At 42.6% G+C, this 24,764-nt stretch overlaps 2 protein-coding genes and 1 long non-coding RNA gene across 7 annotated transcripts in view; 2 read left to right on the top strand and 1 right to left on the bottom strand.

The window, feature by feature from the left end:
* LOC111861089 (uncharacterized) overlaps positions 1-24,764 on the top strand; it is a 155,519-nt gene that overhangs the window by 32,091 nt on the left and 98,664 nt on the right. The gene's annotated exons all lie outside the window — the stretch shown is intronic.
* LOC111853794 (uncharacterized) lies at positions 12,241-23,341 on the top strand. Of its 5 annotated transcripts, XR_011989776.1 has the most exons (12): positions 12,241-12,356; positions 12,686-12,705; positions 14,076-14,135; positions 15,861-16,047; positions 16,622-16,733; positions 17,147-17,337; positions 17,821-17,913; positions 17,995-18,150; positions 18,307-18,524; positions 18,792-18,952; positions 19,537-19,676; positions 23,068-23,341. XR_011989776.1 is itself a non-coding variant. In XM_023831103.2 (9 exons), exons 1-8 carry the CDS (start codon positions 14,130-14,132, stop codon positions 18,903-18,905), a joined length of 1,077 nt encoding a protein of 358 aa, XP_023686871.2. In that variant the 5' UTR covers positions 14,115-14,129; the 3' UTR covers positions 18,906-18,952; positions 19,537-20,172. The 5 variants fall into 5 exon arrangements, 1 of the variants encoding a protein (XP_023686871.2); XM_023831103.2 differs by lacking the exons at positions 12,241-12,356; positions 12,686-12,705; positions 23,068-23,341 and having other exon boundaries at positions 14,115-14,135; positions 19,537-20,172; XR_011989777.1 differs by lacking the exons at positions 12,241-12,356; positions 12,686-12,705; positions 14,076-14,135 and adding an exon at positions 14,144-15,081 and having other exon boundaries at positions 17,821-18,150.
* On the bottom strand, positions 18,921-21,368 carry LOC140588662 (uncharacterized). Its single transcript, XR_011989811.1, has 3 exons — positions 21,247-21,368; positions 19,429-19,539; positions 18,921-19,313 (listed from the first exon to the last, which is right to left on the bottom strand). It is a non-coding gene; the product is annotated as an uncharacterized lncRNA (long non-coding RNA).

Here is a 24,764-nt window from a genome sequence, read left to right as displayed (position 1 = left end):
AGAAAAAAAAAAAAAAAAAGAACATGTCTGTTGAGTTAAACCAGTTAAGAGGAGTTGAAACCAGTTAAACCGTTGAATGGAATTCATGATGCAATGTAGAAGGTTGGACAAAATGACTTTCATTTAGAAAAAGGGAAATGTAATGATATGTAATGTTAATGTGTTTCACCACTAGGTGGCAGTATGACGTTGGTTAGAGGAAGTTGTAAAAGAGGGTTTTGGTTAACAATAAAAACGACTGATGGAGCAGTAAATGGTGTGTCGTCAATACAAGATTTAGCTCAAATAACCTTTCCTCGTATGACATTCCTCTAAGACCAGGAATCATTCTTGTGGCCCTACACTGCACCTTTTCTAAGGCCGCTATGTCCTTTTTAAGATATGGTGACCAAACCTGTACACAATATTCTAGGTGAGGTCTCACCAAGGAATTGTATAATCTTAGCATTACCTCCCTTGACTTAAACTCCATACACCTGGAGATATACCCCAACATCCTATTGGCCTTTTTTATTGCTTCCCCGCACTGGCGAGAATGAGACATGGAAGCATCAACATACACACCAAGGTCTTTCTCATAATCAGCTACCTTTATTTCAGTAGGTCCCATAAAATACCTGTACTTTATATTTCTGCTCCCTACATGGAGTACCTTACATTTGTCTATGTTAAATTTCATCTGCCAGGTGTCAGCCCAGTCACTAATTAAATTAAGATCCCGCTGTAGCTGCTGAGCCGCTAGTTCAGTATCTGCTACACCACCCACCTTGGTGTCATCTGCAAATTTCACCAGTTTACTGTATATATTGGTGTCTATATCATTTATGTAAATTAGGAACAAAAGTGGTCCTAAAATTTAACAGACAGCACAGACAAGCACTCACGCCGACCGAAATAAGAACAATAAATAGAAATAAACAGCCACCCACGTAAACAGGTAAAGCACACAAACACTCAAAACACTCCAAAAAACAATCCCAAACAATCCCAAACAATCGCTGCAGCTCAACACCACTCTCTCGCAGCAATCCCAGCTGCGCGGATTAACAAACAGGCTCGCCCAGGGCCTCAGAGTGATCAGGGGCCCCTATTGGCTGACTAGTTTGTTAATTGTAATTTTTTAGAATTAGAATTTTTGGACATGCACTGGATCAGAGTGTAATGTTTTAAAGTTGCCACTATTGTGATGCCTTTATTCAGTGAGTCTCTGTTGTGCTCTTAGCTCTTGTGCTGTTAGCTTGCCGGTTTGTTGTTCCCCCGATGTGATGGCTGTCCTCGGTAACAATGGCCACAGCATGAATGAAGCATTTGTCCTGTGAGTTTGTCTGTTTCCTAAGAAGGTGATTTATCCGACAGAATCCAGTGAGCTTCAATTATTCATGTAGCAGTTTGCGGACTTACAAGCTTTGCGGATAATGAAAGAATGATTTATTTGTACTTCTGCCACGCAGGAAAACGTGTTTCTAACTTTTCTTAACAATGTCTGCAGGTGCGTTTGTTACTTGGGTTGCGGTCGTTATCATCTTTCCGGAAAGTAAAATCAAACTGTCCGCAGCTTCCCAGTAATACTAATGAATTCAGCAGTAACCCTGCGGTCAGTCCACTCAGGCCGGATCAGGACATGGAAGCGTAAACTGCGTGTCAGAGTGTGTGAGAGTTTTCCTGCTTTTCAGCAAACGTCATTACGAGTGTGCAGACCCTGAAAAGCAGAGTGTTACGGCAGGTGAGGAAGACTCCTTGTCGCTTTTGTCCTTTGATATGTCCTTTATCCTCACTTGCTACCTTGTTAAAGTGTCTGTGATCAGGGGACATCCCCAGACATTTTGGTGTACATGGCAGAAACTTCCACCGTCTTTATGAAAATTTTGTATCATGTTTTCAGAGAGATTTGTTAAAGACCCACTTCCCTGTTGTCCCCTGAAGGTGGCCTTACCCCCACCTTAGCATAGTGCTCCAGGTCGACAGATTTCCTTACTAGAAGTCACCTGTCTCATTGAACATGGGTAGAGCCCTCCTGATTCGCTCATGGCCTCCACCAATGACAGTGTTACGGCCTCTACTTGAGGATGCCCAAGCCGTAACATTAACCAACTAAAAGATTCCTGATGCAGTACAAATTTTATGTTTAATACAGAAACAAAATAACAAAATAATACACACAACTTATTACACATTAGACTGAGAGTTTCAAAAGGCTTTAAGACCAAGAGTTATTTGTTTAGTCTACCCAGGCCCGGGGTTGGCGGCTACCCCAAATGAAATAACAGCCCTCCTCTGCCCATAACCCCCCCACAGCTATCTAGACAATATAAGAGAGCAAAACCCTGGCTATCTACCCTCTAAGGGGGTAACAGATACAAGAGGGGGTGACCTGGTATGCTAGACAGACCCAGAACCCAATGAACTGTACATCTGTACATCATCTAGGCCTAGCTGGAGCCTGGTACATACATACATACAATCACACACACACACACACACACACACACACACATTGGGTAAACATGTCTTTATGGGGACCACTCATTAATTTCTTTGGGGGAAAATGCTAATGCTAACTATGACAAATACAAGAGTTTTTGCTGTCACAGCAAAGTCTGCAGTTTGCACTTCACCCCAGATCAGATTATTCAGCCTAATACATCTGAGGGGAGAAGGAGGTTAAATAAAGGAGCTGTTCCAGTATAATTTCAGTGGAACGATTACTCCATTACACCAAGACTCAGTGTATGGGACCAAGTAAGTAGGCCTGAGCCAGACAAGCCAGCAGCCGATAAGCAGCCTATGTAATGCAATTCACTGTCGATCATGACTATTGTTCTCTCCCTGAACCTGCTGGCCTGGACATGGCAGTAAACGAAAACATTACATTAAAAGACAAAATAGAAGTGTTAAAGAAAGAGATCCAGGAACTCAGAATTAAATCTGGATTACAAAGATTCGCCGGATCCGACGATGACATTCGATTCTACACAAGGTAAGCTAATACAATGCTAGCTATGTTACACAAAATCACAGTTTAATTCATTTGTGAATAATATTATAAACAATATACTATATTATTCTGTGTTCTGTTCCCATAGATTTTGAAGTTACCGTCACTTAATGTTTTTTTGGGAACTGATTAAGCCGTCTGTACACAAAATGATTTGCACGTCAAGGGCCAAAGCTGCTGAGAGGAGGAACGAAGCAGGATCTGATGTCCGTCCAACACACATGGTTTGTATTTGCAGCTTATCCTAGAATACATTTATTCTTTGTGCATTAAAGTTTTTGAGAAGAAACAAACGGGAATTACTTGTTAGTCAAACTTTATATTGTAAATTTGAATTATACAACAGTATTATGATAGTAAAAGTATGTCCATTTATTAATAGAAACAATTCACATCCTAATATTTGATAGATTTCGATTACACATCCATTTATCATTTATTAGCGTCTTACGTTTATCCCTTCTCTTAATATTTTCCATCTATACATTTATAAATGCACGTGTGATAGCCAGACGGTACAGCTTATATTTAATTTCACAAACATCTTGCATGACAATGTTTTTTGCTTTTTTCCTCACCAGAGGCAGTCTTTGCACCCAGTGGATGAGCTGTTCCTGTTCCTAATGTATCTGTCTGCTGGTCTTAAGGAGAGGGACTTGGCAAACGATTTAATATCCACCCTCCCACTGTAAGCCGCATTATCTCTTCATGGTCCAGCTACTTATACACTCTCTTGGGCTCTGTGTGCATCTGGATGGATGCTGAGGATGTTACAGCTCACCTCCCTGATGACTTCAAAGACTTTCCTGATACTCAGGTAATAGTAGATTGCACTGAGCTCAGGTGCCGAACTCCATCCTCTCCTTTCCTCCAAAGTGAGATGTTCTCTACATACAAGTCTCACTGCACAATGAAAGCGCTGATTGGGATGCCCCCCCCATGGTGCAGTGACCTTTGTTTTTTCACTCTATGAGGGGTCAATAAGGGACACAGAACTCTTTCGGAGATCAGGGTTAGCTGACCTTCTTACAGCAGACATGGCCATCATGGTTGACAAAGGTGTACTGTCCAGCTTTTCTCAACAAAAAAAGACAGATGCCAGCACACAATGTCCTCCAGACACAGAAAATTGCATGTCTGAGAGTGCATGTGGAGCATGTAATCTGAAAGGTGCAGGAGAATAAACTGTTTGATTCTGTTATACCCCTATCGATTGTTGGAAGCATTAATGAATTTTTTACAGTGGCTTGCTTGCTAATGAATTTTCAAAATAAACCTCTTGTCAGGGCATGGGATAAGTAATGCAAATGAATTCAGATTTCATTTAAAACACAGGTGTCAGACTCCAGTCCTGGGGGCTGGAGCCCTGCACATTTTTGGGTTTCCCCTTGTTTAACACACCTGATTCAACTTCTTGTGCTAATTACCACATAGCTGTTGAGCTGAATAATTTTGTGGTGGAACAGGGAAAGAACTAAGCTACACTGGGCTCTGGCCTTCCGGGACTGCAGTTTGACACCCCTGCTGTCACGCCCAGCTCCGTCCGATCCTCGTGAGTGCCACACCAACCTCGTTACCTCATGTTAATCCCGGATTGTCATCACCTGTGTCCTGTTCCTTTTGATTTGTCTGGTGTATATTAGTCCGCGTCTCCCACTGTCTCCCAGATCCATCATTGTGCTGTCATGTCATGTTTGATGTTTGTTGCCATTCTGCCCTGAATAAACCCCGTTTACCCATAAGTTCGGCTCCACTCGCCTGCTTCCCGGCTCGCCAGCTTGCGAGCGTGACATAATGACGAATATCCTAAACTACGCACCGCAGCAGGAGGAAGATCCCTGGCTCCTCCTGCTGCATGAGGTGATGTATTGGCGCGAGCAACCGGAGATCCAAGAGGACCCCGGCTTGTTCGCCCTGGCAGACCAAAGCTGGACCCTGCTACAAGAGGTAACCCCGTGCACGGAAAAACACGCGATAGCAGAAGTGCGCGCAAACCTCCAGCGGCTTGTCGACAAGGTGAAGGAGAAGCGGCTCCAGCCGCTCGCCCCCACAGAGGTAACCCCGCCTCAACCTACCTGTCTGGGCTGGCGAAAGAAGAGGCGCAAGGGAAAAAGGGACGATCTTCGTGGGGGCTTGCTCTCTACGCTCCGCGGTCATCCCTGCCATTGGGCGAGGGAGGTCCCCGCTCACCTGGAAGGATCCCGCTGCCAGCCCCACCGACGAGCTGCCACCTCCCTTGGAGGCGTATAACTACCGGCTGGCGCGCCTGGGCCATGGAGGGATACGCACAGTAAGGGACACTATTCCCCAGGTCCCTAGAGCCCTTGAAGGGGCAGTTCCGGACCTGCCTGCTCCAGACCTGCCTGCTGCTGCTGCCGCTCTGCCCGCGGCACCGCCCGCTGCTGCTGCCGCCGCACTGCCGCCTGCTGAGGCGACCCCTGCTGGCCGCACACCCGAGGTGCCCGCCGAGGCACCCCCTGCTGGCCACGTGTCGGCGGTGCCCGCCGAGGCGCCTCCTGCTGGACACACGCCCGAGGTGCCCGCCGAGGTGCCCCCCTGCTGGCCGCACGCCCAAGGTGCCCGCCGAGGTGCCCCCTGCTGCCCGTTCAGCCCTGCTCGTCCATCCTGCCCGTCCAGCCCTGCTCATCCGTCCAGCCCTGCTCGTCTGTCCTGCCCTGCTTGTCTGTGTTTGACGCTGCACCACAGGCAGCAACCCCACCCATGTCCTCGCTGGCCGTCTCCCAAGGAGGAAGAACTCCTGACCCCCCAGCACTAGACCCAGTCCCCGAGGAGGTCCTGGACAACCAGGTCCCAGCTCCTTTCTCCAGTAAGGAGGAGGAGCTTGAATGGGACCCCTCGGGGACCTCCCGATGGACTCCCGCTCCCTTGCCCTGCCGGGACCAACACCCCTCGGGACCCCGCCTGTCAGTGTCCCGTAAGGGGAGGGGACACAGGTGTCGGGCCCGGTTCCCGCCCGCCCTGCCCCCTGGCTCGCCCATTCGGCGCCTGGCTGTGGCTCGGTGGCTGCCTGCGGGGTCTGCGCCGTCGGGTCGGCGGTCGCCTCCGGGCCCTCTCCCGGTTCCTCGGTGCCGGCTCCGTGTCGGTCACCTCCGGGCCCCCCTACTTCGGCGGAGCGTCGGACGGCGCCTTCGTCGGCTCCGGCTTCCCCTCCTCCTGCTCCGGCTTCCCCCTCCTGCCTGCCTCCGCCGGTGATCCCTCCTGCTCCCTCCTTGTCCCCTCCGGCTCTCCCTCCTCCCGTTCCCTCGGCCCCCGTGGTGTTCCCTCCGGCTCCGGCCTCCCTTCCACCTGCGGCCCCTCCGGCCGCTGCCCGTCGCCCGCCTGGACTCCTTCGGGCTCCTCTTTGCCCTCCATCCCTGCCTGTCTGGTCTCCCCTGTCTGCTCCTCCTCCCTTCGTCCCGCCTGTGTCTGCTCCTCCTCCCTTCGTCCCGCCTGTGTCTGCTCCTCGTCCCTCTGTTCCTCCTCCGTTCACTCCTGGCCCCTTCGTGTCACCTGTGGGTGTTTCCTCCGTGTCTCCCTTTTTCGTGTGCCTGGTAAATTTTACTTTACCAGTGAAAACTTGCCAGCATGGTTCTTTAACTCTCCATGCAGCTAAACATCATTTTATAAACTAGCGGTGGCCAATCTTATCTGCAAAGGGCTGGTGTGTATCCAGGTTTTCGGGATAATCTTTAGGTCAGCTGTTCAAACTCTTCAGCCAATCAGTCCTCAAATCAATAATCTAATTAGGGAGCTGTAGCAAAATCCTGCATACACACCGGCCCTTTCTGGATTAGACTGCCAACCCCTGTTATAGTAGGAGAAGCTCATGCGTTATGCTGTGCACGTTTCATTGAGAGGTACTTTGACATGTAAATATTAAAATATAAGTTATCACACTTTTGTCTAATTACTTCTTGAACTTCTATATCTGAATCTAGTCGCTGAACAAAGAAATCCTCCTCTATCCAAACGAAGAAGTTGCACCACTTAAGACCAGTAATAAGAAGTTGGCCTTGTACCTGCCAGTAGTAAGCATGGCTTTTCCTTAGTTTAAAACTGCCATCTGACAAGTGCAATTACTTGCAGTCAACATAACACTTTACGTTTGGGCATTTCATTTCAACCAGACCAAATGACGGGGTTTCATTGGGATCATATACAAGGCCATCTGCTGAGGTGCCCAGCCATTTCATTCCAACCAGACCAAATGACGGGGTTTCATTGGGATCATAAACAAGGCCATCTGCTGAGGTGCCCAGCCATTTCATTCCAACCAGACCAAATGACGGGGTTTCATTGGGATCATAAACAAGGCCATCTGCTGAGGTGCCCAGCCATTTCATTCCAACCAGACCAAATGACGGGGTTTCATTGGGATCATAAACAAGGCCATCTGCTGAGGTGCCCAGCCATGGAGCTTCAGGGTGAATTACTAGACCACAAGGTGAATAATTCACATTGTTACACTTGGCATATTCTTTTGCTGCCTGACTCTCCATTTCCGAACCTCTCTTCATTTCAACAGTTTGTTTAGTGCCCCTGATCATTCGCTCTGCAAGAGATTTGGCAGTACTGTGACCTCTCACATGGCACACCTCCCTAAATCTTGATGAGGGTATCCTGGATTGCCTCAGAATGTGCCAGACTTGAAAACGGCTCTGGTCCAGTGCTCTTCAGTGCATACCCACGCACACTCTGTTGGTGACAGATGATGGGCATCAAGGAGAAGACATGGACAAGGTGGAGCATTCTCATGTAACTATATGCATCGTGTTAGGAGTTTGGGCTGCTGATAGGACAGTACACTTCCCCTCTGCACTGGTCCAAATTCAGATTCCACAAGTGGTTTCACTGTACTCATCCCCATGGTTGTCACTACAGGCGTATGTAATGGATCTAAGTCACTGTATGCCTCTGCCACCCGAAGCACTGACAGGTCAGGAAGAGTCTTCACTGTGAGATATAAGTTCAAATGGGGGAAAAACATGTTAAATGACTGGAGATACTATACTCTCATATTTGAGAGGATTTAATTAGATTAAACGGAGGTCAGAGTTAGCTGTTAAATATTATAGTATGGCATACATCTAACTGAACTATCCTGTATGAAGCTGGTCATACATGTGCAAACTTACAGCTGTCCAGGGTTTGTGCCATTGCTGCTCTGATTCAGTACAGCTCTGAACAGGGGGAACCACTGGCACACTGAGCTGGGAGATGTGGGCTGTCTGGAACAGCAGAGCAATTATATGGCTGAACATGGCAGTGCCAATCACACATGAGCATCTGCACAGCACCATAATTACAGGAACTGCGTCTCGGAGGATTATCTGTTGACAGATCATTTTCAGTCATTACATATTGTTAGATTTGGCTTATGAACTGTTGGCATGAGATGGAGTGCCCTCCTTAAAATGGCATTCTAATGCTGCATTCAAATGGAACTCGTGATTATGACATGGGAAGTCGTGTATGTGAGGTCGTGAGCTCTGAGTTTTCAGAAAAGTTTGCCATCCAATGTCGTGAATACGACAGAAGGGGGCCAATCATATGGACTCATCTGATGAACACTGTAAACACACCACCATTTGAATGCACCATAAAACACATGCATGAACAACAAAAGAAACTAGAAACTGCAGGCAGTTACATAAGAACATAAGAACTATACAAACGAGAGGAGGCCATTCGGTCCATCGAGCTCGCTTGGGGAGAACTTAACTAATAGCTCAGAGTTGTTAAAATCTTATCTAGCTCTGATTTAAAGGAACCCAAGGATTCAGCTTGCAATACGTTATCAGGAAGACTATTCCATACTCTGACTACACTCTGTGTAAAGAAGTGCTTCCTTAAATCCAGTTTGAAATGTTCTCCCGCTAATTTCCACCTATGGCCACGAGTTCTTGTATTTGAACTAATGCTGAAGTAACTATTCGGTTGAACAGCATCCAAACCTGTTAGAATCTTATAGACCTGGATCATGTCCCCCCTCAGTCTCCTTTGCTTGAGGCTGAACAGATTTAGCTCAAATAACCTTTCCTCGTATGACATTCCTCTAAGACCAGGAATCATTCTTGTGGCCCTACGCTGCACCTTTTCTAAGGCCGCTATGTCCTTTTTAAGATATGGTGACCAAACCTGTACACAATATTCTAGGTGAGGTCTGACCAAGGAATTGTATAATCTTAGCATTACCTCCCTTGACTTAAACTCCACACACCTGGAGATATACCCCAACATCCTATCGGCCTTTTTTATTGCTTCCCCGCACTGGCGAGAATGAGACATGGAAGCATCAACATACACACCAAGGTCTTTCTCATAATCAGCTACCTTTATTTCAGTAGGTCCCATAAAATACCTGTAGTTTATATTTCTGCTCCCTACATGGAGTACCTTACATTTGTCTATGTTAAATTTCATCTGCCAGGTGTCAGCCCAGTCACTAATTAAATTAAGATCCCGCTGTAGCTGCTGAGCCGCTAGTTCAGTATCTGCTACACCACCCACCTTGGTGTCATCTGCAAATTTCACCAGTTTACTGTATATATTGGTGTCTATATCATTTATGTAAATTAGGAACAAAAGTGGTCCTAAAATTGAACCCTGCGGTACCCCACTATGAACGCAGGCCCACTGTGACATCGAGCCTCTTATAACTACTCGCTGCTTCCTATCCGTTAACCAGTTATCAATCCAAGTCGCTACAGTTCCTAAAATACCTGTCGCTTTGAGTTTAAGTGAGAGCCTCTTGTGGGGAACAACATCAAAAGCCTTTTGGAAATCTAAATAGATGACATCATAGGCCTTCTTATCATCAACTTCCTGAGTAGCTTCCTCAAAAAACTCCAACAGATTTGTTAAACAGGATCTACCTCTCCTAAATCCATGCTGGCTATCCCTCAAAATGTTATTTGAGTCCAGGTAATCTACCATTTTCTCTTTGATTATAGCCTCCATAACTTTACCAGTTATACAAGTTAGACTGATTGGCCTATAGTTTGACAAATTACTTCTATCCCCTTTTTTGAAAATGGGCGTTATGTTGGCATGCTTCCAATCAGAAGGTACCACACCTTCAGATAAGGATTTTTGAAACAGTAATGTTAAGGGTCGGCAAATAATATCCCTCATCTCTTTTAACACTATAGTTAAGATGCCATCAGGGCCCTGTGATTTATTTATTTTGAGCTTAGCTAGGCTTTGCAAAACATCAGCTTCAGTTATATATATATTAGTTATAGACGATGTTGGATTAGTAATAAGAACTGGTAAGTTACTAGTGTCCTCGACAGTGAATACCCGTGCAAAACTATCATTGAACTCATTTACTATGTCAATGTCGTTTTCAATTATAAGACCCTTACTATCCTGCAGATTAGTAATTTCAGCTTTTAGAGCTCTTTTAGAGTTAAAATACTGGAAGAAACTTTTAACGTCATCCTTAGCCTCCAATGCGATCTTCCTTTCGACATTCCTTTTAGCTCGTCTAATGTCATTTTTTAATTCAGCCTGTAGATTTAGATACTCTTGCTTTATTATGTCATCATCAGTTATTTTCCATCTCTGGAACAAAGCCCTTTTCCTCCTTACTTTATACTTTATGTCCCTATTAAACCACCTAGGTTGCAATTTCCTAGATTTATTCTTGCTAGAAACAGGTATGAAGTCCTCTTGTACTTGCAATAATGTGCTTTTAAAAAATTCCCATGCCTCTTCAACAGTTTTGTTATTTAACTCCATCCAGTTCACAGTTTCTAGTTTTAATCTCATACAACGGGTCCGAACGGGTCCAAAGCGTAGGATGATTGGACTGGTAAGACAGTAGAGGAATAACGGCAGAGAACCGGTGGCCAGGGTAGTAGAAAGTCAGACAGAATTAGACTGCCATAACAGGATGGAGATTGAGCATAGGTCTACCGGGATAGGAGGTGTAGGACAGAGCAGGACTGGTTTCAGTGAGATGGTCTAAGTAGCAGGCAGAAATTAGGATGGAGATGCTTTTAGTGCAGGCGTAACAGGTCAGTTGGTGTCAGAGAGTACGCTGTGTGTATCAGGATACCTAGCTGAAATACCCACCGAAGCTGGGTTTGAACCAGCAGTTCTCTGATTACAGGCACACAGGCTTAACCCACTGAGCCACCCGCTGCTGTGGGTAAGATGGGTGAGATTGGTAGACACCTTCCTACCTGATCTGGTAACTCATTTTAGCTCAATTAGCCTAGGGGGATCTTAGACATATATAAACAGTGGCCGTAGCGCTCCCGTTTGACCGATCGACACAAAATTTGGAGAGTCTCTCTGTGGTACAGCCCTACATTAGTGAGAGAAATTTGGTAATGATAGGCTGAAGCATAGATATAGCTGTCTGATTGAAATGAGTGAGGCACCAGTACAGTCAGTTTTTTCTCTAAATCTTTAACAGGACTGTCTCCTGATTTAATTGACACCAGATTTAAGTAGGTTGGGCGAAAATCCTAGGAGATTAACAAAATGACCTGTTTTCAGACAAATATAAATCATGCAAAAACACAAAGATGTAGAACCAAGTTCTATATGCAGTTGAATTCATCAGGACATAGTCAATTGAACTGGCAATAAATTTCAACTGTAGGCTTGGCAGTTCTGGAGAAATAGGCAGAAATGCAGATGGGGGCGCTATTACGCCACCATTTGGCCTACTGAGGTGTCCTTTACAAGGAGGGCTGAGGGTCAGAGGACAAATATGCCATCACAATTTGGTTTGGATTGGTAATCGATAAGCCTGTCAAATGGCTGCTTGAATTTGATTGGCTGATTGCGGCCACTCTTTTAGGACTTATGATTGCCATTGTAGGTGACTGATCTCAGGCTGGGACCTAGAACATATGTGCCAAATTTCAGTTGGATTCGCCAAGGTAGTCAGGAGATTTTGGCAGTTTTTAGTTGTAGCGCCCCCTATGGACGAAATGCGGCCCGCCTTGGACCGTGTCCCCAGAATGGTGTCGGGAGTTAGGATTTCAAATTTGGTCGAGGTAGGCCAAGGCACGGCCAAGTTATAGCAGTCAGACCAAAACGGGCCAAATTTGGGCATTGTTTGGGCGTTGCTAATGGCCGTAGCTACGGCCAGCTATATACCAGACAGCAGCTGACTCCGATCCGGATCCGCCTCTAGTCCGGCAGATCCGCGTTACAGTCACATCCGTTTTACAGCTGCGATACGGACATGGCCCGGGCCCAGGCTTCCGTGGCGGGAACGCAATAATGTCAGCAGAATCAAAGCAGCTACGGGATAGATCTGGGGGACGAGCGCGCGAATTTTCATTTTCTGACAGGATCACCGGAGCGTGCAGATAAAGTTCTAGGAAGCCGCTTTATTGAGGTACGTGCAATTTAGTCACATAGTGCGGTCAAACTGTGCTAGAAGTAAATTAGTACCTTTTTGATTTTGGTGGGCTGTTAATTGTTAAGTTAATCTTAAAATGTTTGGACTTATAACTAGTTTGCTAGCTGGCAACTGAGTCTGTGTTAGCTATAGCTCGTACTAAAATAAGCGTGGGTCGGTTAATAAAAGGCAATAATGAGAGTTATAATACCCTGAAATATGTTTTTATTTTAATTAATTGTATTCTTCAGGTGAATTTAGTAGATTAATCGAGAAAATGTGCAGAAACATTTGACATTCAATAGCATATTCTGTCTCCATTTTAGGTTCGGCCACATATTCAAGGGTAAGTGTTTTTTATTCTTCTATAATTCTAGCTGTCTGGAAATAATAGAAATATCACCGTGTAAAACTGTTGTCTGATAATTATACAAATTAGGGGAAAAACGTTTAAACGTTAATGAAGTTCAGTAAGTTCATTTGCTTATATACCTTAAGTTACGGTAAGCTATATGCATTGATTATTATGACAGATTTCTGTGGTGGTGTGAAATATCTGATTTGAGCACTTAGCTTTGTACACCTGCGCAGAGATTCGCACACTTGTATTTCAATCTTGTACACCCCTGCACCGAAGTTTGTGCTCAGAAAAAAAATTGCACACTTGGGTTTTCAAATTATAGCTAAATTATACTGGCTAGTGGCAGCATAATACTATATATGCAGTGTAAAGCTGTTTTTCTTAAATCTTTTTAGAGACAATGAAAAGGAGAGAACCTCCATTAACAAGCTCTGGAGTCAGGCGGAGGGCTCGAATTTCTTTAGAAAAACGACTGCATGACATTGCAGAAGACTGTCTGATAGAATCAGAGCAAACAACAGCTGACAGAGCTGACTCTCATTTCACCACCAATGACACTGATAGCTGCAGTGACTCAAGTCTCTCTCTGATAGATGACCATTTAGATGCACTTTGCACAGATGATATTCGAGGAGAGGCAGAGAGACTAGATGCTTCAGAGTCTGATTCTGAGTCAGAGTCTCAGTTTGTTGATAAGCCAGTCAGCCTTGTTGCAAGCTTAGCCAATTGGTCTGTACAGTTTGGAGTTTCTTTAGTAGCACTCACAGCCCTCCTTAGTTTGTTGAGAGTGTACCACCCAGAACTGCCCAAGGATGCTCGAACCATCCTTCAAACAAACACTGAATATAAAATCCAACAAAAATGTGGTGGTTTGTATCATTATAGAGGTATCTTGACAGCACTGCATGGCACACTAACCCAACTAATTCAGAATGTTGCAGATGGCTTTACTTTTAGATTACAGATAAATATTGATGGCTTGCCATTGTTCAAGAGCAGAAATATACAGTTATGGCCCATTTTAGGACTTTTGTTAAGTGTCCCAATGAAGGAACCCATTGTTATTGGCCTTTTTTGTGGTACAAAAAAACCAAATGCCCCTGATGAATTTTTAAGTGATTTGACCCATGAGCTAAAGCAGCTGCAGGAAGGATTTAATTTTAGAGGGAAAAAGGTCTTCATTGAACTGGCTTCAGTTGTATGTGATACCCCTGCTAGAGCATTTGTAAAAAACACAAAAGCTCACAATGCATATCATGGATGTGACAAGTGTTGCCAGCCAGGCGTTTACGTTAACAACAGAATGACATACCCGATAAATAATTTTGTATTGCGCAATGATTCATCATTTTCAGACAGAGTTGACGAGGACCATCACCACAATGGACCACATGGATTTTCTGGTCTAGATGTTGGTATGGTAACTACATTCCCTCTAGATTACATGCACCTTGCATGCTTAGGTGTCACACGTAGATTGTTAAATGTTTGGCTGAGGGGCCCTTTGAAATTTCGCTTATCCTCTAATGTCGTTGATAGAATTTCTCAAAGTCTGGTTCAGATGCGTACGTATATACCAGTGGAGTTTGCAAGGAAGCCAAGGTCTCTAAGAGAGATAGACCGTTGGAAAGCAAGTTCTGTTGTATACTGGCTCTATTGCTCTGGTACCACATTTAGATAGTAATTTATATAACAATTTCATGTTATTTTATACAGGTATTTGCATCCTCAGCTGTGCTCCTTGTACTGTAACTATGCAAACACATTGCTTACGACATTTGTAAGTCATTTTGGGGAGCTTTATGGCAAGGATGCCTTAGTGTATAACATCCATGCATTGGTCCACCTATCTGCAGATGCCCAACTGCATGGTTGTTTGGACTCGGTCTCAGCTTTTCCATATGAAAATTACCTCCGTAAACTGAAGAGGTTTGTACGAAAGCCAGAATTTCCCCTTGCACAAATTATAAGAAGGTTATCTGAGGTTAAAAAGATCAGTACTATTGAGATGCCCTGTAGGAATTTAAGGATGCAACATTATGTTGGACCTGTTCCTGATGGCCTTCAAGCAACAGCACAGTACAGGGAGCTGCAGACTGAGCAATGGTCAATGAAAGTTTCCATAGGTGATAATGTTTTTGCTATAGACGGAGACATTTGTGTCATACATAACATCATTCAGTCTGTGGAGGGAATATATGTAGTATTTAAAGTTTTTACAGAGATGGAAACTTTCTTCAACTATCCGATGAGCTCTGATTTTCTCAGAATATTTATTGTGTCTCAACCTACAGGGCCATTGAAGGTGGCCAAAGCATCACAGGTCTCTCATAAGTGTGTGCTTCTGCCTTATAAAGAGAGGTTTGTTGTCATGCCCCTCTTGCATATCAACAGTTCTAGTACTCGGACCTTTTAGGTCCCGGTTATAGGTGGAGTTTTGGAAAGTTAATATTTGGGAGCAGAGTAGTGGGTGACAAAATTTATGTTGACTGACAACTGACTTAATCTTCAGTTCTTCAAAAAGTTAACTGTTTTATTCTCAAAAGTTTCTGGATACATGTGCATTTTGATAATGTGAGTATACCCATTGAGTAATAATAAGTGGTACCAAAACTAGTTGCTGCAGCCCATTTGAGACATTTTCGAACTTGTTTAAATCTTGTTGATCATGTTGAAACACTATGGTTGATGTGATGTCACACTGGGACTGGGTAATATCATGCAAAATCAATATTAATTGCACTTCAAACATTCATCAACCAACCATATCTTTAGTACAGGAGAAGGTCTTGATGTGAGAGTAAGCTGGTGCTATTTGTTAGCCCATATCTGTTGCTTTTACTGTACCGTAACCCTGTTGTGGCTGAAAGACAGCAATTGGTAAACAGATTTCTAACCATAAGATTAAATTATGAACTGTAACACTGGATTACACTGTACAGTTCCTTGTGCGTGTGCGTTTTGAATGTTTTGCAGCAAAAGGCAGACTCTGCTTGTAATAGAATTCATCACAGAATGTAAAGACATGAAATGACTATTGAAGGAAAATGTTGAGGTTTAATCATAGATTCAGAAGTGTCAAAAGGGGTAGTAATATTTTATGGATTGTGTATTTAAATATATAACAATTTCTTTTTCAGATGTATTTAGTCGTTGAATTTCTGGAAACCAAGACTGTTAATATTATAGCTGAGTCATGGTTTGAGGATGGTGTCACTTGGTGGCCAAATTATACTAGTGATGAACGCATAAACAGAGCTGTACAAAAATGTGAGGAACCAGGAACAGGCTGGAAACAGTATGATGTTCGAGTCCTCTCAAGAACTGGTAAGGATCTCTTGTAGAGACACAATTCAACCCAACTGTGTTCTGAAATATGTAATTCCATAATGAACATAATTAAATTCTAATTATCTTGATTTACCAAGATTTGCTTACTTGGATTATACAAATGTCTGTTACTATGTCAATAATGTATTCCTTAATTTACGTAAATTTAAGTCAGGACTTGGTTGAGTTGGAACACTTATACTATTTTATTTATTTTTTTTTGCCATAAACTTGGCATTGGTTTCTTTTCAAAGAAAAGGACAGCAGTGTAAAATATTGCTTAAATGGAATCTTAAAAATGTACTCTGTTTAATAAACTACTTAGCTAGTATAGTGACCAAAATAATAGTTCAACTAGAGCTCAGTGTGTAAATAATGTGCTTTGTAAGACACAACAGCAGGTAAGGTTGTAGCCTTCATGTTGGAGTTTGCATGGATGAAAACAGCATTACTTAAAGGATCAGATTACACTAAGCACACAAGCAGTTTCATTTTGTGGCATAAAATGATACATTTAAGCATTTCTTATGTGTGAGTTTGCATTTATTGACATTTTGTGAATTCTGATCAGGTGATTATCGAAAGGCAAGAGAGAAACTGAGGGCCTCACTGACCTGTAACACGTCTGAATTACAAACAGATGACGAGGAAGAAGTGATTAGGAAAAGAAAAATAAAGCCAAGGTTTGATGTGTGAGACATAGACAACATTTAAAAATATAAGAATATTTAAGCAGATATATTTAACCAAAGAGCACATACTAAGTTTTGCAAAACCCATATGTTGTGCTGCTACAGTAATTTTCCCTAATTATCAAATAATTACATGTAAGTAAAAGGTAGTCTGTAGTGTGGTTATTAGTCCTGCACAACTTCAAATGTCATGATACAGGGATTCATTGATAAGATCAGTGTAGACTAATCGAATATTTAGTGTCTGGTTGAATTTTAGCAATTCTTACTCATTTTGATGCAGTTTATTGATGTAGTTCAAACAAACTGAACACAGACAGATACAAGGAGTCTGTCGGTTTTGACTGTTTTTACTCATGCCAAAAAATTAACTACGCTTGATTGTGATTTGTTTTGTTTGTTAGGCAAGTTTTCGGTGATACAGACTCAGACAATGAAGTAGAAGTGGGTAAAAAGAGGAAATGCAGCAATACCTCCTCTGCACCAGCACCACCTATTCCTCCACCTACTCCTGACATACCATCTCATTCAGCTTGCCAGACCTCTACTGGACCTCTGCTAAACCTGAGGCATACTGATTATCCTTGTTTTACGAGTATGTTCCTTTGTTTTCGTTGAATCATTCTGTAAGCACGGGTTATGCTTATATCCACCTATTAAACATTAATATAACTATTGTTAGCTTAGTTCTGAAGGACTGATAGTTACTGTAATTTCATGTGCTTAGCAGAACTCAGCCAGATCAGTCATTGAAACTTGATTAATTTACTGCTATGATAGTGAATTATTTTATATAGCTGTGTTTATTTGATTTGATTTGATTTGGTTCCCTTTATTGCTGTTGCAATTCACCATGTCACTAGTCACAAGTACCAGCGAAAAGGAGGCCATCAACCCGACCATACATACACAAACATTACAGGGGGGCAGACAGGTCAGGAAGACAGGGGACTGTAGGAAAACTCAGAGAAACAGATTACATTAGGAGAGTGGAGGTGAATAAAAAAAACAGCCCCCAGACTGTACTCCAGTAGGATTTCTACTATTAACTTAAAATAATCATTGTCATTTTTCACAGCTGCACCACCTGCCCCCATTACGACATTTGGCATGCCTTCCAGTCCTCTGCACCACTTCTCCATTAGACATTCTGAACATGGTCGTTACACAGGTACTATACTTTTATGATTACTTTATAAAGCTTTGCTCATCAAAGCGATCACTTGGATGCATTCTACTTGCCTCTCTCCAGCTCCAGTGCCTGCAGTTGCCACCCCCATCTCTCACATGCCCTCAAGCTCTATGAGCCAGGTCTCTGCTACACCTCTTTCTGATGAACATCAGGACCATTCATTTAACCCCAGGTTTAGACTGGGGAGGACAGGCACTGGACCTATTCCTTGCTCTGGTAAAATTCTTTCAATTTGAAAACTGAGTCTGTGACTAAACCATGTTTAAAATAATAAATATTGAGAACTTGGTAGATAATATTGTCCTTGTGACCACATCATGAAAAATATGTAAATCAACTATTTTAATTAAATACTTTCCCAACTCTTTGTAGCTGCTCAACTGCATATCCTAACACTGTTGGAACATATCAAGGAACAGCAGATGCAGCTTGCTGCTGCCATTAGTAATCTCACTGCACGTATGGAGACAGACACTGCTGTGGCTGAAATGCCTCCCAACATCAGTGTGCCACTGGCCACCATGTCTGAAGTTGAGGAGTTGGAGGAGTGGCTTAAAGATTTAAGAAACTCGCATGCTAAGCAAACCATGGTATTGTAACTTTTTACAATATAAACTGTATCATTGCTGTCAATATACTGCTAATATTCAGATCTCTGAATATTGTCTTCGATTAACATTAACATAGTTAATGAAAACAGCAAAACCGAATAATAAATTAGGTTTAATGTTCAGATAAACCCTGAATTGTTTGTATGACATGATTTGATCAGGATCAGGAGCTCCTACAGTTGGTTTTCACAGTTTGTATGTATACTTATCTTTGCCTTTTTATATGAAATATTTTTGCCTTTTCAGATTTCTGCTCTGGGTGCTACAGGAGGACAAAACACTAAACGAGTCACATGGAACATACTTTCAAGGCTTTTCTCAGATGCAGTAGCCAAAAAAAATAAACTGGAAAGGAGTTAATGGGAAGAAGTGCTTTAAAGAAATGCATACAAGGAGTTTGTTGATCAGTAAGTATGGTATATACACAGAAGCTGGGTATTAGACACCTTTCCTGCAGGGCTGTTTATTTTATGGTACATAGGGCAAAGATACTACTTTTTTTAATCATTTGTTTTAACTGTGTTTCTTTTAAACATATCAACATTGCAAGACAAAAAATAATTGGACAATCGACTATAAATGTTTCTTGGGCAGCTATGTTTTGTTTCAGCATTAGGTCACGCGTGTCTTTGAGTTGATTGATGGTTGAGAGTTTCTATTTAGATTATACACAACAGGTAAAATATAATGCAACTCATTGCAAAAAAATTAGCTCTGGAGAGCAAATGTAGCAAAATAACCTGAGTCCATACACCTCTAACTCCGTCCCTGCAAACAGAAAGGCACAGCATGTAGTAATTCCTCATTTGTAGTAATTCCTCAAGTTACGCATCATGTGACCAATTTTGATCAATTAAAATTAATATTTTAATCACTGACATACCTGTTTTTTCCTTTCCTGATTTACATCACACCAGAGCTTTCAATCGGGGCCTTATTGGCTTGGGGTATTGGGGATGCTTATGAAATGTTGCATGTTTTCTCTCAACAGGAGCTGTAAGGAAGAACCAATCTTGTACCAATGTAGCGGATAGTGAAATAGACTCTTACGCCATCTGCTGGTTTAACCTGGCATCTGACCGTGGAGGTGGCTGGAAAGAACGTGCAAGAGCCAAAGAGGCATCAACTGAGGTAAAGTTTAGATGGAAGAAGCATTATGGCAGTGTGTGTTTTTTAGCTTTGATTTTTGCACATGGTTCAATTTTTAAAATGTGACTTGGGTTGTCTTGGTTAGTCTGAGACTTAGGCTTGACTCGTGTTCACAACATAGTAAGTATGTGGAATCACATATTCTGAGCAATAGGTGCTGACCAACAAAAGGAAAAGGACATTTAGCATTTAATGTCATACCCTGCTACAATAACAGTGCACCCTGAGTGCAGCTGCAGCACATTTTTATGGCGAGATATAATGTTACAGTATAACCATACAAAATACATTTCCTGTACGGCTGTCTGTAGCTGGGTCATGCAGCTCCTTGATGACACTGAACGAAACTTTAGCCTGCAGTAAAATGTATTCTGGACCTGCAAAATGCACCGTCATCTTGGGCCCGGGTGTCAAAGCAACACCAGTGCTCTGCCTTGCTGCCATGGTTAATGCGCTAGATTTATGTTTCAATGAGAGGAAGTGCCATGTGAATGCAGTGTGGCTGCCTGAATTAGTTCACAGGTTCACATCATTTAATGCAACATTATAGAGCAGGGTTGGGCAGTTTTATCCGCAAAGGGCCAGTATGTATGCAGGTTTTCGCTGCAACTCCCTAATTAGGTCACTAATTAGAGGACTGATTGGCTAAAGAGTCCTCACAGCTGGGTTTGAACAGCTGACCTACAAGTTATCTTAAACACCCGCATACACACCGGCCACCGCTGTTATAGAGGTAAAGTTTACATAACATTAAAAAGCATGTTCATAAGACATGATCAATACATTAAGAACTATAAAAATAAGATATTTTAAGACTTAAGGTCCCGCGTAAACCCTTGTAGAAACAGGAGTTGGACGACATAAAATAACTGTTACCTCATTCTCCAGTGGCCTGTACTACGAAGCGGGGTTATTGGCTTGTAACTTGTTGTATTTAAGGTAGTCTGGGCAAAATGTAAGTGAACAGTGTTGGGCATTTCAGGTCCAGAAGCTACAAATCCAGACCAAGATTTTGTTTCTACCAACCAGTTGAGCATAAAGAGTCACAGTCACAGAGAACTCAGCTGGTTGGTAGAAAGGAAATCTTGGTCTGGATTTGTAGCTTCTGGACCTGAAATGCCCAACACTGTAAGTGAACGAATATGAAGTCCATTTAAACTGTGGTACCTTAAATCCAACAAGTTACCCCGATAAGCAGGGTTCGAATTACAAAGTGGCTTTCGGGGGAGCCGTATTTACCGATCCTCCCTGACTGACTTTAACGCTTTTGGTGCATGTTCGGGCATTTAAAACAATAGGTTTACAGTAAACCTATTGTTTACTTAGTAAACCGTTTACTTCAAAACGCAAGCGTCAGTCAGTGTTGTCAGTGTTAGGGCAAACAGCTCTGTCCACGGTTCTGAATCAACCGCGCTTAGGCCTACATCATGCAAATCATGATGAAAACAGAATAACTCACATAACAATCATAAAAAAATACATCAATATTAAATAGGATTAGGGCCAATCCTCACAAACGCACAGATCAAGTAAGTAATTCCATGATTCTTACCTTAAATCAGAAGTGACCACAGAGGCCTGGGGTCTTCTGTCTTTGCTTTCCGTCCTGTAACCCAGGATGTTGAGGGTCGGTGACTGTCCCGATGCTTGTAAATCTTTTTCCGCAGGTTATTCTGTGACTCGCTGCTGACCTCTCCATTCATCCATTCCTCTGACAGATGTACTCCCGTTGCTCTTTCGGCGTGCAGCAGGCTTTTTGCCTCCATGCATACTGTACATCCTAACTTCTGATTTTTGGAGTAGAGCCATGTATTCCTGATTCTCCACTCATTCCATTGCTTTGTTGTCCAGTTGAAAGGTGTTGCATGATCGCCTAGTCCGCTGCAGGCCGCAGCGGTGGTTTCTGGCGCCAAAGTCTCGCTGTCCTCGGTGCTGGTGCTGTCACTAGCAGCAACTTTTAGCGGCGGCAGCGGCGGTAACACCGGCAAGCTAGTTGTAGCTGGTGCACTGTCATCACTCCTCTTCGTTTGTTTTGTAAATCCAAATTGACTGAGGTTTGGCTGCTTTCTTTTTGACATTCTTATTAGTATCCACAGAGTGTTCCAAAAAACGAATAAAGTATGTTTTGAACTTGAAGTTAAGCTAACATTCAAATACCAACTCAGTGAGAAGTTCAAGTGGTGACGTAAACGTAGTACCGTAATTTTTGGACCATAAGACGCACCTGACCATAAGACGCACCTAGTTTTAGAGGAGGGAAATGAAGAAAAAAAAATTCTGAACCAAATAGTGTCCTAAAATATTTTATGTCAACCATCCTTACCTGGCCACATCCCTCCCCCCTTTTATGGCGCTGATGGGGATGTATCTAGATCGCGTTTCACCGCTGCGTTGTTCAGCAAATTACCATGCGAATGCGATTTGAATACGCGCTAATGCGGCTATTTAGAATGTGAATAGCGATCTTCGGGTGACAGCGGTACTACACGCCCCCGATGCAGGTAAAACAAAGTAAGGTGACATGGTTTGATTTTTTTTATGTATTTTTTTATTTAACGTAATTTTGAAAAGACAGAAGCCAGCGTTTTTTCATTATTCTACATTAAGATTTCAGTGAGATATAAACTGAAATAGACGCGAAAAGTACGCTGTACAATGCACTCGAACCCAGAAGGTTAAAGCACGTGAGCAGAGCAATATTCGGACCATAAGACGCAGGGACTTTTTCCACCCACTTCTGGGGGGAAAAAGTGCGTCTTATGGTCCGAAAAATACGGTAATTTCAGTGCAGCGCCGCCACGCATGGATGGTCACAGCAGGAGACAGCGGAAAATAGTGTTCGGAAATAGTAATGTAATGAACGAATAAACACACAACATTGACACATTTTTAATATCATCATTTATTTCAGGAACCTTAATGTACAGAAAATCAAAATCTATATGCGACACAAAAAATGGAAAGTGTTTTAGAGCTCCCCCTAAATGTCTCAAAGTAGGCTTTCAGGGGAGCCCAGGTCCTTTTCAGGGGAGCCGAGCTCCCCTTAGCTCCCCCGTAATTCGAACCCTGCCGATAAGCCAGTAACCCCGCTTCGTAGTACATGCCACTGAAATGACTGAACATCGGTTAATCGCACACCTTTCCCTCATGTCACCTGATTAAAACTTCAGATTATTTTTGTTTCATGTCCTTCATACTTTTTTTGCCAGTGTGGATGTGAAATGTCTTACATTGTCTCCAAAGAGGTTTAAAAAGATCTTAGTCTTAAATTGAACTTTTTGAAACTTAAAGAAGCCCTGAAATTTATTTTTGTTTCTGGCTATAATCTTTAATATTCAACTAACAGCTTTTTTCTTGGTCTTTTTGTTTGCAGATGCCTCTTGGGAATTAAACCATATGTTGAGTAGCAAAATGATGTTTGTGCATAATTTTTCATAATGTATTTTTGTATGTTAAAAATAAAGAAGTTATAAATATCCAGTCAGTACTTGTGGTTGTCGATGTAATTTTGTATAGTTTTGTTTCTAATAAATTTCAAATGTTTAAATTTCCTGAGTCATATTTCATAATGCCAAAAATGCTAGTCTATTTTTATTTTAGGTGGTGCTGTCATGTTGCTAAATTTCCAGAATTGCCACTTTATTGTGGTGAAGGGGTTTGTTACTCATTTGAATTAGTAGCATAAGAAAATAAGTTTGACGTTCAACAAATGTATGCTACTACTTGATTTATTAGAAATATTAAGTATTTTTAAAATCCACAAAATGAGCTGGTCCAGATCCAATACGGATCTGGGCCAGACTTGCCCTGATCTGTCCCAAATGTGGACCAGATTCAGTACAGAACTGGTCCCGATCTGGCCCAGATTTGGGCCAAATCACTATAAAAGAATCCTCATCTGGTCTGGAGCTGGCCCAGTTCTGGTCCAGATAAAGGAAACCGGATCCACGTCGGTATTGGCCCGTTGTGCCAAAGGACACCGGCCCAAGTGCGTTGTGCGGATCTGGCCCAGAACTTACGAAAGATCTGGGCCAAATACTAATTAATACTAATTAAGCCTATAGGCCTAGGATACACAAATGTCTGATTTTTTTAAATAATTCTTGATCAGCTTAGAGTTCTAATTCGATTGATACCTCATTTGTCTGATTATGTAGGACAAGCTTGGACTTTAAGGCTTAATTAGTATTTACAAATTATGCAAAATTACCGAAAAATCTACCCAGGTGTAGTTTCATAGTCCAAATGGCAAGTTGGTAGGACATGCCTGTCTGTATCTGGGGAAAAAAGAATTTTGACTGTAGGACCAACGGGTCAGGAGATATCGACCAAAACGCTACAGCACCCCCATCTGACTGACAGAGACGGGTCGGAGGGCCTGAGTAGTGGGTAGGAATTGACATCTTGCTGCCAAATTTGGTAAGCCTAGGTCTTACGGTTTAGGCTGGGCATTCAGTTTTAGGGAAGAAAAAAAAAGAAGAAAATCCTAACAAAAACAATAAGGTTCATAGCACTACGTGCTTTGGACCCTTAATAACACAAAGGCCAAATGGAACATGGCCGTAGTTTGCACACGCAAAACAAATTTAAACATTGAACAGCTTGAACTGAAATCTTTTAGAACTGTTGAACTCGAACTCTGACAAATTACCACTACTGCCCTACTTTTTCACTATGGTTTTTATCGTGCTTCTTCATAGATCTGAAGCAAAATGCCCGTACAGCAACCTCTCCTGTTGCCCTGTCCCTGTTTGACACTAAGAATAGCAAACACAGAGTAACGCAGTATGTACTTATCACACATATAGAACATATTAAGTAAGGCATTCTCTGCTAGAAAGACTAGGGATGATCATAGATACTTCATTAGCACATACATATACTAACACTGTCCGGGAGTAATGTTAATGATAAGCTATAGCTAACGCTAGCCACAAAGTTAAAAGAATACAAAACTCACCTTCGTATCTATGGAAGTAAGAAGAGGCATACATCTTAAAGCCCTTCTCTAATTTACTTGTAGGTGATTTAGAGGAGGATTCACAAAGACGAACGTCGCTGATCGTAATT

This window comes from Paramormyrops kingsleyae, chromosome 4 (genome assembly GCF_048594095.1).
Source record: "Paramormyrops kingsleyae isolate MSU_618 chromosome 4, PKINGS_0.4, whole genome shotgun sequence".
NCBI classification, from domain to species: domain Eukaryota; kingdom Metazoa; phylum Chordata; class Actinopteri; order Osteoglossiformes; family Mormyridae; genus Paramormyrops; species Paramormyrops kingsleyae.
Note: the sequence above shows the minus strand (reverse complement) of the source record. Positions and strands in the feature narration are given on the sequence as shown.